This window comes from Musca vetustissima, unplaced genomic scaffold (genome assembly GCF_032173495.1).
Source record: "Musca vetustissima isolate MV318-11 ecotype Yass unplaced genomic scaffold, APGP_CSIRO_Mvet_v1 utg105881, whole genome shotgun sequence".
NCBI lineage: Eukaryota > Metazoa > Arthropoda > Insecta > Diptera > Muscidae > Musca > Musca vetustissima.
In genome coordinates this window covers 1-11,851 of record NW_026883339.1, presented here as the reverse complement: position 1 = coordinate 11,851, position 11,851 = coordinate 1, and the positions used below count along the sequence as shown (strand labels likewise).

Sequence of the window (11,851 nt, the reverse complement as noted above, 5' to 3'; positions counted from 1 at the left end):
GGGGTATGAACTGAAAATTTCGTCTACCCAATTTCCCCCCTACTATGGTGGAATACAGCTATATGGGATAACCCCAATACACAAAAAAACAGCTAACTTTCTAAAAATAAAAACGGGGGTTATATGGGGACTACCCCTAAATGGGGGTGAATATTAATAATTTTTGCTAGGGATTTGTTACATATACGACTACCAAATTACACGATTTCGGTTGAAAACCGTGTTCAAGTGTACCCTTATATGGGGGCTACCCGAAAAAATTGACCTATATCTATAATTTTTAGTGGAGAGATTTGCTACGCAATAAGAACTCAAAGTACCAAATTTCAACGAATATGGTTGAAAAACGGGCCCAAGAACCCCAAAATACCGAAAAGTGGGGTTACCTATATTTATATTTTTTTGTGGAGAGATTTGATACCCAATAAGAACTCAAGTACTAAATGAGAGCCAATTCGATGAAAAAATCCGGTCAAAACCCCCCAAAATAAATTGGGAGATACCGTTCTATGGGGGCTACCAGAAAAAGTGGGCCTATATTTATAATTTTTAGTGGAGAAATTTTGTATCCAAAAAGAACCCATTTTACCAAATTTCAGCGAATTCGGTTGAAAAACGCGCTCAAAAACCCCGAAATACTGAAAATTTGTGGGTACCCTTATATGGGAGCTATGCCTAAACGTGGACCGATATAGCCCATCATTGAACTCTATGCAAAATTTTGGCGTTCTATCTCAATTCGTTTAGACGCTAGAGTGATTACAACAGACAGAAGGACAGGCTTAGATCGTCATAGAATTTTACGCTAATCAAGAATATATATACTTTATAGGGTCGAAATGATTATTTCGAACTACCCTCCATACCCTCCATACTATGGTGGAGGCTATAAAAATATAATTGTCCCTCCTTGTCATTAGATATTACACCTATACTTTTTTATTGCACGGCCTTGGTGTTAGGGATGTAGTTATGGGGTTTAGGGCGTATAATGCTGTGCGGAATCCATATTGATGTTGGGTAACTGGAAACCATACATTTAATCTGGGGCATTTTATCTGGCATCCTTCAGTAGCAGCACCCTACATAATTTCCAGTATTCAGGTACATAATTTCCAGTGGTTCGGGAAGTGCAGCGTTCAGAGGTAATTATATCGGGTGGTGTATTAATGAAAACGATACCTTATTACGTCAATTATCAGACGCACAAGTGTGATGTCAGCAAACTGTGGTAATCACTCCTTGGGATGCTAACATCCTCATTCACCGTGCAAAGACTATAAGACCGAGCATTTGGGCACCCTCTAATAAGCCTTAATACATCCGAATATCAGTAATGATTTTAGCAATTGTTTGTAATAATAACACTACCAATTGATGCTATCAAAGATATGTTTGACGCCCCGTGTTTACACATTTATAATTAACTCATTGATTCGGAAAAACTATGTTTATTTATTTAACAACATGACGAAGAAACAAATTTAAAATAAATAAATATAACAACATTGAACAAAACCCTACAAGTGCGAATCGATTTGGGTTAAACAAACAATGACTTAATGATGGTAATTGTAAACTGGTGCACCGTATGATTGGTAGTGACTAGGGGCAGCATAGGTAGCCACAGTGGGAGCAGCATAATGAGTCTTAACGACAGCAGCGGGAGCGGCATAATGGGCAACTGGAGCCACAGTCTTTACCACAGTGGGGGCAGCATAGTGGGTCTTAACAACAGTAGCTGGAGCATAGTGAGCAACTGGGGCAACAGTCTTCACCACAGCATGTCCCAAAGGTTCACGTTGAACGACAGCATTGAAACCATTGACAGCATCAGCGGTATATTGAACGGTACGTTTGTAACCATCCGAATCAATCAGAGAATATTCACCACGAACAAAATCACCATCACGTTCTTCAGTTTGGCTCTTTGAGTCACCGGTCACTTTATCGTCAACACCATAGCTGAATTTGTACTGAGGATGAGGATCGTATTCCTCGGACTTGACGACGACTTTTTGGGCGTCAGCAACAGGTGCAGCGGCATGATAGACAACTGGAGCATAGCCAGCACTGGCCACAGCAACGAAGGCAAGAGCGAAAACAAACTGCAGGAATACAGCGATGCTTTAGTTGTAAACAAAAACTATTTCTTCTCATCATCACTTACCTTGAAAGCCATGTTGTTACAATAAAAGGTAATTTGCCAAGTTCCACAAAATCGATTCCTTGTAGAGGTAAAGACCAGTAATGAATGATAGCTTATTTTCAAAATCAATCAACTTTTATAGCAAAAATCGATTTGAGGGAATTTTCAATTTACAGATATTATTTTGTTTATTGATTTTTTTATTTCTTATTTAAACATAAATTGCCTTACCAGCCACAGCATTCACCGTTCATTCGTTGGCTTATTTAGTGACAGGGAGATTTTTTTTCTTATTATTTTATTATGTGTCATAGCATTATTGACAAAACAATGTTTATTGATATGAATGTTTTTGTGTCATTGTCCACGCATTATGCAAGTTCATACATATTGAAAGTAATAAGTGTCGCAAATATTGTCGCAAATATGCTACTTGTATTAAGATTTGTTTGTTTTTATTGTTTATTATGAAAATATTTTGTAGGTCATATAGGGTAGGTCAGTGCAGAACCATAGTAATTATTTAAGATTAATCAGTTATGTTTTAGTGTTAGAATTTAATTTTTGTTTCGTATGTGTGTGGTAATAAAGAATTTTTTGAAACTTGCTTCATAAGAATACGATATTTTTTTTAAAAATGTAAAAAAAATGGAAAGCGGCTAATAGGCAGAGATCTCTCGTATTTGGCATGAGCCAGGCCTATTAATAAGATCACCCACAAAGCGAAAAGAAAGATGAAAGATTCAGATTGGGATCTTCCAAATACCAAAATTGAGCGGGATCTTTGAATAGGGACAGTCAAAAACATGGACTTATATTGAAAATATTGTAGGAAGGATTTTTCATTTCAATTCAATAGGAATCTGGCAAGTCAACTTACAGGCATATATTTGCAAAAATATCGAAAATGGAGCAGGACTTTTAAATGGACCAAACATGGAGCTATATCGAAAATGTCAATTTGGTCCAAAGAAACATGGGATCTAGAACCTGTATGTTCCCTATATTTTCATTTCTAGTACCTGTCAGTATAACTATGGTGGAGGGTATCCAAAGTTCGGCCCAGCCGATTTAAATTGGGTTTGTCCTTGGGTCAAGTATGTGGCCTATGGCAAATGCCATTCAAATCGGATCATAAATGCGACCTGTTCTTTGTTCACTAAAATACATGGACGGACAAGAATAAATCGACTCAGAAGTGATTCTATGCATATTCTCAAAAGGAACCATGGGTCTATTTCGATTCGTTTTGCCTGTTACAAGCATATGCACAAAGACATACTACCCTCTACCACAGTGTGGTGAACGGTATAAACATGGAAGCTTCCGAAAATTCTGAATAACAATTTATACCTTAAAAATACTGATAATGGGGCGGGACCTCCATATTGGGGCTATGCGAAGACATAGACATTTAACAATCATTTTTTACGCAGATGTATGTAAGCATCCAAGCACCCGGCATTCTAAACTACAGTTCCTACGGATGGAAAATTTTGCTAAAATCTCTTAAATGTACTAAAATTCCAACATGGACCTATAATTTTTTAAGATGTGTGTCATACATCATAAAAAATTAAAACCCCAGTATGGAACCTTAACCGACAATTATTTCGAGATGGAGTATATAATAATGTGTATTAAGTTTAGATAAAATCGATTCAGATTTAGATATAGTTCCCATATATATTTTTTACTGAATTTATATAAACGGTCCACAAAGCACTCCGCGTGTTAAGTTTTGTTCATATCGATTCAAATTTGGGAATAGTTACCATGTATTTTTATTTCGGTATACCATAGTTCATAAATCTGCCAAAATACCATGGAATTTTGCATAGGTTGCCGAATGACATTTGTATGAATTGATTGAAGTCGGTTTATAAATAAAAGAATTCCCCAAAGGTACTACGTTTGACCGATCGACAGAATATTGTACACATACGACCAAAATCACAAGAGAGGGCATTTGTTAGGCAAGGTAGGTCAAATGACAAATATTACAAATTGTTAACCTTTTTTACCTTTAAGAGATGTGTACCACCCATTAGATAGATGGACAGACTGACCCTCATGTTTTTTCTCGGTGCAACATTTCTTGATGTTCAGATCAAAATTGTGGCCTCTATAGCGACCAGATAAACAGACAAACATAAAGTTTATTTTTATTATTTCGCCAGGACACCTCCTACGTCCTAAATCTCAGGACGATTAGTCCATAACTGGCCTGTATTGTTTTTTACAAATTATAATTGACAGACAGACGGACGAGCACACATATCATGATTGACTCAGCTAGTCGAGATATGGCGATCGGTATACTAAACGGTGGGTCTAGAATCACGTTACAAACTCTTAGAGCCGCTCCAACTTACAATACAGTAGTGTAGAGTATAAAAAATAATGTTTACAATGAAGACAATATCCTCTGAACTTCTGCCACCACTACTGTCTCACAATTGGCACACCAAATGTTAATTTCAACACCACCACAAAACACAAAGAATGTTTGCCTTTGATGAATTGGTATGTTATACATATGAAACCATTTACCCACATTTTATTCTTTATGGACATACACACATTTCTGCAAAAATTGATTAATTAAATTTCAGAAATGTTGTTGTCTAATTAAAAAATCATATTGTTTCGCTTTGATATAATTTTTGGTATAAAAAGTCGTTCAACATTTCAAAATTGTATCATTCACTGCTTAGCTCTCTAAAGAACATCAACAGTATTTACACAGATTAAAAAACAACAACATGACCTTTAAGGTAAGTGTAATTTAACGGCTAGCTTGTCATGAAATATCATTTAACCCACATTGACAACATTACAAGCTAATTTGTTAATATACAATTTTATTTTTGTTTTCAGTTTGTATTCGCCCTTGCCTTTGTCGCTGTTGCCAGTGCTGGTTATGCTCCCGTTGCATATCACACAGCTCCCGTGGCTGTAGCCCAGAAGGTTGTCGTGAAATCTGAGGAATTCGATCCTCATCCCCAGTACAAATTCAGCTATGGTGTTGATGACAAAGTTACCGGTGACTCGAAGAGCCAAAACGAAGAACGTGATGGTGATGTTGTCCGTGGTGAATACTCCTTGATCGATGCTGATGGTTACAAACGTACTGTCCACTATACAGCCGATGATGTTAATGGTTTCAATGCTGTTGTTGAACGTGAACCTTTGGGACATGCTGTTGTAAAGACTGTTGCTCCTGTTGCTCACTATGCTGCTCCAGCTACAGTTGTAAAACATGTTGCCCCAGTGGCTCACTACGCTGCTCCAGTTGCCCATTATGCTGCTCCAACTGTCGTTAAGACTGTAGCTCCAGTTGCTCACTATGCTGCTCCAGCTGTAGTAAAGACTGTTGCTCCAGTTGCCCACTATGCCACCCCCACCCATTATGCATCTTATGAAGCTCCCACCTATGGATATCATCATTAAGCGCCATTTGTTGTTAAATACTGTTATTTAATAGTTGTTTCTTATTTATGTTTGGATAAAAAAGTGTGAAATAAAACTAATATATTTAAAAAATATTAATGTGTTAATAGATTTGGATTAGACCAGAGTTTTTTTGTGCCCCCCACGTTAGGTGAGGTGAACAATAAAAATACATGAAATCGCTATGGGGTCTATGTCATGGTAAGTTGCTAACAGGGAAGAACAAAATATCCAACTATCAACATTCACATTGAAAATTAGAAAGAATAACGCCATTTGACCTTGGTTTGAATCTATATAGTAACATTATCATATGTTGAAAAAGTTAAGGGAGAATTTGCAAACCCACCAAGGTCTCGGAATGCCAAATTACAGTCACTTCGTAATGCTGTACCATAGTCACATCGGGTGGAAAATGTTCCTAGTATAATTAAACTATATAACGAGTCTAAGTTTTTATATCTTCTTCTTTTTATTACTCTACGCATATTAAGGGGATCGACTTCGGAATTACATTTTTTCCAATCCTTTTAAGGTCCATGAATAAATAAAAAGTCTATGAACAAGTTTGTAGAAAAGGTCAATTCTGAGCTCGATCCCATTAACATGCCTAGAATGGTGAACTACGATGGAGGTTCATCAGGTTTGGTATGTCTGAGAGCTGTTGACGTTGAAAATCTAGTATTTAGGGAAACAATAATAGATCTAATAGATAAAAACACATATATGTTAGGTATTGTCATGAAACTATGCCTTCAATCGAAGATAAAGACCTCATATGATTTTGATATCAAAATTGCTCTTGTTTGAGGATTTTATACTCTACCATGCGTTATCAGTATCAGTCCACGTTTTGGGGTTTTCAGATTTTAGGAGAATCCCCATTAACATTGCTGAAATTTATATTTGGTGTACATAATGGTTTACATAAATCGGTTTGTAGAGTTATCGGTATAGGTCCGCGCTTGGGATTTTTTTTTTTTCGTTGCAAGTATATGTTAGTATATCTATGGTAGAGGGCATCCAAAGTTCGGCCCGGCCGAAGATTTAAAGGAGAAGAAAAATAATTTACAAAAAATTTTTGTTATTGTTTTGTTGTTGTTTTTTGTAATTACAGAAAAGTCCTTATTTTTGATGGCGGGCATGATAACTCCTCAATGGAACATCGGAATCCGAAAATTCCAACGGTGTTAGAAAGAGTACATGTCTGGCTCTCGTATGAACTAGGATTATTGACTTCGCTCTAAAATTAACAAAATGGTGGACCTTTGAAAAAATATTTTTGGAAAATCACCGATTTTTTACCAAAACCCAAGTTAAAAAAAAAGGAAGATCTTCACCGATTGGCTTTATCCTAGTTCATACGAGAGCTATATACTCCCAGAGAAACGTTGCAAAATTTGGAACCGATTGGATTATTAGTTTTTGAGTTATCGTGCCCGCCATTCGCAAAAAAAAATGTTTAGAGAAAAACGCGTTTAAAGTTTGAGAAGCCCTTCAGCTGACACAATAAATCGGCTATATCTTCAAGAGTTCTTGAGATTTTCACTTTCGATTCGAATTATATCAACAAAAATGTTGACCCCGAGAATGGGGGGGTCCCCTTAAATTGAAGAATATCAAGTAATCAAATAATTTATGTACTGTATCTAAATCTGAAACTATTTTCTTTTCCTTTAAGTAATTTTCCACCTCCACATTATAAGCTCGATTTTATTGTATAGGTTAACAAGGAGTAATGTCCGGCACAAGTAAAATTGTCCGAACTTCCTATATTCTCCAACATTTTGGTTTTTTATGATCTGAGAAACTTTAATATCAAATTACAGATACTCATGCTAGGGATATTGTCTAGAAACTTCGATGTACCGAAAATGATCCAGGATCGTTGTATTATTTAAAACATAACCATATATTGGCCTTTTCTGAGAATACATTTTTTATACAGTACAAATATGGAATGCCAAATTACAGCTACTTCGATGTGAAAATGTGGCTAATAATGTCAAAATACCTATATCGAAAAACATTTCTGCAAAAATGTTTTTGATAATTGCAAAATTACAGCCCTCTCGGTTAGCAAATGCGTCTAAAACATTCATTTCCAATACCAAACATCCTAGGAGTAGTAAAAGTATATTGCGAGTTCTGTTGTAATTTCATCAGAAAGACGGAAATGGCTAAATAGAGAGTTATACATATGACACTTTCACTATAAATGGGCTATATTTCTAATAGATTTTAAAATTAAATTTGTCCTTTGCCTTACTGTACTTAAAAAGGTCATTCCCTGCCGAATTTTTGAAAACATTTCTATATTTTAATTTTAGTGTCTTTATTTTACACTAGCTTCATTCATATACACACATAAATAATAAACTATTCAATCACAGAGTTTAACAACAATGGCGCTTAATGGTGATATCCATAGGCGGGAGCTTCATATGATGCATAATGGGTTGGGGCAGCATAGTGGGCAACTGGAGCAACAGTCTTAACTACAGCAGGAGCAGAGTAGTGGGCAACTGGAGCTACGGTTTTAACTACAGCGGGGGCAGCATAATGGGCAACTGGGGCAGTATAATGAGCAACAGGGGCAACATGTTTAACTACAGTAGCTGGAGCAGCATAATGAGCAACAGTCTTCACGACAGCATGTCCCAAAGGTTCACGTTGAACAACAGCATTGAAACCATTAACATCATCGGCTGTATAGTGGACAGTACGTTTGTAACCATCAGCATCAATCAAAGAGTATTCACCACGGACAACATCACCATCACGTTCTTCATTTTGGCTCTTTGAGTCACCGGTAACTTTGTCATCAACACCATAGCTGAATTTGTACTGGGGATGAGGATCGAATTCTTCCGATTTCACAACAACTTTTTGGGCAACAGCAACGGGAGCAGTGTGATATGCGACAGGAGCATAACCAGCACTGGCAACAGCGACAAAAGCAAGGGCGAAAACAAACTGAAAACAATAATAAAATTTTATATTAACAGATTAGCTTGTAATGTTGTCAATGTGCCTTAAATGACATGACAAACACGGTCAGTACGCTAGCCGTTCACTTACCTTAAAAGCCATGTTTTTTATTTAATCTGTGTGAATACTGTTGATGTTCTTTAAAGAGCTAAACAGCGAATGATACCATTATGAAATGTTGAACGACTTTTTATACCAAAAATTATATCAAAGCGGAACTGAATCAATTTTTCGTTTTTTTAATTAGACAATAACAGTTTTGAAATGTAATTAATAAATTTCTGCAAATATGAATGTCTATACAGAATATCGCATGAATGAATGTTTGTTGTCAAACACATTCAAACATGTATGTACATGTATAATAAAAATATATGAATGGTATGAATTCATGGTTTTGTGTAATAATGAAAATTGCAAAAATGTTGTATCCCAAAAGATTATATATATGTATTTGATAATATGATCCTTATTTCGGATACAAGGCATGAATGATTCCTAACGCATTATGAGAATGTGGAGACTGCAAACTTTTTTTTTTTAATTTTATTACTTACACTACGAACATCTGCATGTAACAAGCACAAAAATATCAGATCGACCCTTAGTTCCCATTGAACATAAACTGCTTGTCCATGTATTTTAGTAAACATAGTGCTGGTCGCCATTATTATTCAAATAAGACGATGACATTCAAAATATATAAAATTTATGAACATACCGAAAACGCCTAATAGGGGGGCTATCGTTATATGGGACAATACAAAAACGGGGATCTATATTGATAACACTGTGCAACAAATTTATTTATTTTATTTTTATTTATTTATTTATTTATTTACTTTTTTATAATATTAACTAGCGGGCCCACGATCGTTTTTGCATAGGGTTATCGTATGTGATCCATTTCTCATTTTCAGTCACCATCCGTTTATAAAAATTAGAGTATCTCATTCCGTTTGGTCAAGGCTTCGCAGATGGAAATTCGATCCATTCCATTTTTTCTGTTAATTGGTGAGGCACCCAAACATTGAGCTTCTTTTTGAATCCAGCTTTGTGTGAATGGTTTAATTTTTAGCTTCTGGACGATGTTACGACATGCCTGTAAAATTCGATCGTTCCACCGGTCTAATGGATTTCTTTTACCCAAACCTAATATTAGGGAAACTTTTTGGGCAGAAATTCTCCCTAATTAGAATTTTCCATATTGACTCAAGTATTCGGATATCCCCATCTAACGGCATCCCTTAATATTCGGTATTTGGCTGCAATGTTATGTTCGCCCAAGCTTTCAAATATCCCCCATGTAATAGTAATCCACCTTTTTCGATACTGTGGGGGATTTGGGCACGTTTGGTTGTATATTTGGTAGAATGAATCGTACTGAAATTGTCAATATTGGTTAAATCTTTGAGGTGACCACAATATTCGGTACTTTGAGGAGTTCGGTATTTTAGGGAGTGTTTCAGCCGAAGTGCTTTAATGTTTCATTTTGGATGAAGAAAACCTGTTTACAAAAAATTATCAATATTGGTGCAAATTGGTCCGGGTAGCCCCATATAATGATATACTCTTATTGTTCGGTATTTTCTCATGTGGTAGTATCGTATGTCATTCATATCATATATCATTCCGTGATATTGAAAGGGTAAAACACATTTGCGGAAACATTTCTATTCAGGACCAAATTTTGTATAGCTCCTACATACGGGTCCCGCACCATTTTCGGTTTTGTAAAGAATTTGACGGAATGGCGCCATACATATTTCCCGTTCAATTTTCAGTATGTTGAAGTTCTTACCCCCCGTTTTCCAATCTACTGCACATACTGTGTAACATAGTCCCCATATAAATGTCCCGGCCGATTTAAAGAATCTACATATTAGAAAGTACAAAAGTTCGATCTTAACAACGATTTTTCATGGTATTAAATATATCGGTAGTTGACATATTGAGGTAACATCATGAGACTCTTTGTTATAACAAATGCTTTTTATAGTTGTTCTCTTTCAATATGAACTTAATTTTCTCTGTGATACACATATGCGATTAAAGACATTGACCAACGATTAGACATATAACCACCATATAATGGTACATTTTAGGTACTTCAATAACAACATGTTCCTATGTTCCTATTATTATTATTTTCAAGAAGAATAATCTAGGGCATGTGTCTTAGAATCAGAACTCTTTTCCGAATCTTCAGATTTTCATCCTTGCATTTGTCCCAAAATGTACGTGAATTTTATGGAAAACGTGTACATACAATGATCGCGTATACTTCTCAATTATTGTTTTGCATTCTCAGAAAAAAAGTTTCATTACAATGTCAATTGAATAAAATAAAATATTTTGAAAATTTTCAATATTTGACAAATGAATATTTTTTTCAAACTATTTTTTTTCATAATATTTTTTTTTGCAAATTTTTCGGGGTTTTCGAGTTTTTCTCATTTTAAACCTTCCTACGATCAGAAAAATCCATTCAGCCGTTCTCGAGTTTTAGCGAGACTAACGAACAGCAATTCATTTTTATATATGTACATACATATATACAGTGAGTGTAATAAGTATTTTGCCTCAATACAAATTTCACAAAATTCCAATATATACGCCTAAAGCCAGCATACTAAAGATGTAAAATGAATTATGTATGATCGGATATGTTTGTAGACATATTTAGATCTCATTTCTGCAAGAATCAATGCGAAAGACATATTGGTCTAGAAGATATCGGCCAAAATCTATACCAACCCAAAAATGATTATCACAAAAAAGATTATCACACAAAAAAGTATTTTGCTTTTTATTATTATTTTTAAAAAAAATCATTATATAACACACGCTTTGCCTTTTTATAGTTATCATTGCGGGTATCCCCATACTAGAAGCGATTTGGCGACGATTCCAATAAACCACGGCATTTTTTCCGCGAATATTTTCCTACATTTACGTTCAATACATTCTCCAGCAATATTTCATTTAATATTTGGTAATTTCTCGTCCTAATCTCAAAATGAGAGTATTAAATATAGTCGTCGCGGCTTCAAAACATCCCAAATAAGTTTAGAATAATAAAAAGGAGGTTTTGCAAAATATATCGCGAGGACAGGACCTTAAAAACCATTTAAACCAAAATCCGACAAACAAATTATTTAAAAAAATATCGCGAAATCCCATTTTTCTGACTTTGAAAACTTTATGGTCCATTAATATTGATCTAGGAACCAATATATGCGATGAAAATACCAATAA

General features: G+C 35.3%; 3 protein-coding genes across 3 annotated transcripts; 1 reads left to right on the top strand and 2 right to left on the bottom strand.

The window, feature by feature from the left end:
- Positions 1 to 1,555: 1,555 nt before the first annotated feature.
- On the bottom strand, positions 1,556 to 2,182 carry LOC133330205 (larval cuticle protein A2B-like). Its single transcript, XM_061538668.1, has 2 exons — positions 2,171 to 2,182; positions 1,556 to 2,108 (listed from the first exon to the last, which is right to left on the bottom strand). The coding sequence occupies exons 1-2, from the start codon at positions 2,180 to 2,182 to the stop codon at positions 1,560 to 1,562; spliced, it is 561 nt and encodes a 186-aa protein (XP_061394652.1). The 3' UTR covers positions 1,556 to 1,559.
- Positions 2,183 to 4,914: 2,732 nt separating this feature from the next.
- LOC133330201 (larval cuticle protein A2B-like) lies at positions 4,915 to 5,602 on the top strand. Its single transcript, XM_061538665.1, has 2 exons — positions 4,915 to 4,926; positions 5,030 to 5,602. Exons 1-2 carry the CDS (start codon positions 4,915 to 4,917, stop codon positions 5,600 to 5,602), a joined length of 585 nt encoding a protein of 194 aa, XP_061394649.1.
- A 2,404-nt stretch (positions 5,603 to 8,006) lies between these two features.
- Positions 8,007 to 8,695, bottom strand: LOC133330202 (larval cuticle protein A2B-like). The gene is made up of 2 exons (XM_061538666.1): positions 8,684 to 8,695; positions 8,007 to 8,578 (listed from the first exon to the last, which is right to left on the bottom strand). Exons 1-2 carry the CDS (start codon positions 8,693 to 8,695, stop codon positions 8,015 to 8,017), a joined length of 576 nt encoding a protein of 191 aa, XP_061394650.1. The 3' UTR covers positions 8,007 to 8,014.
- Positions 8,696 to 11,851: the final 3,156 nt, after the last annotated feature.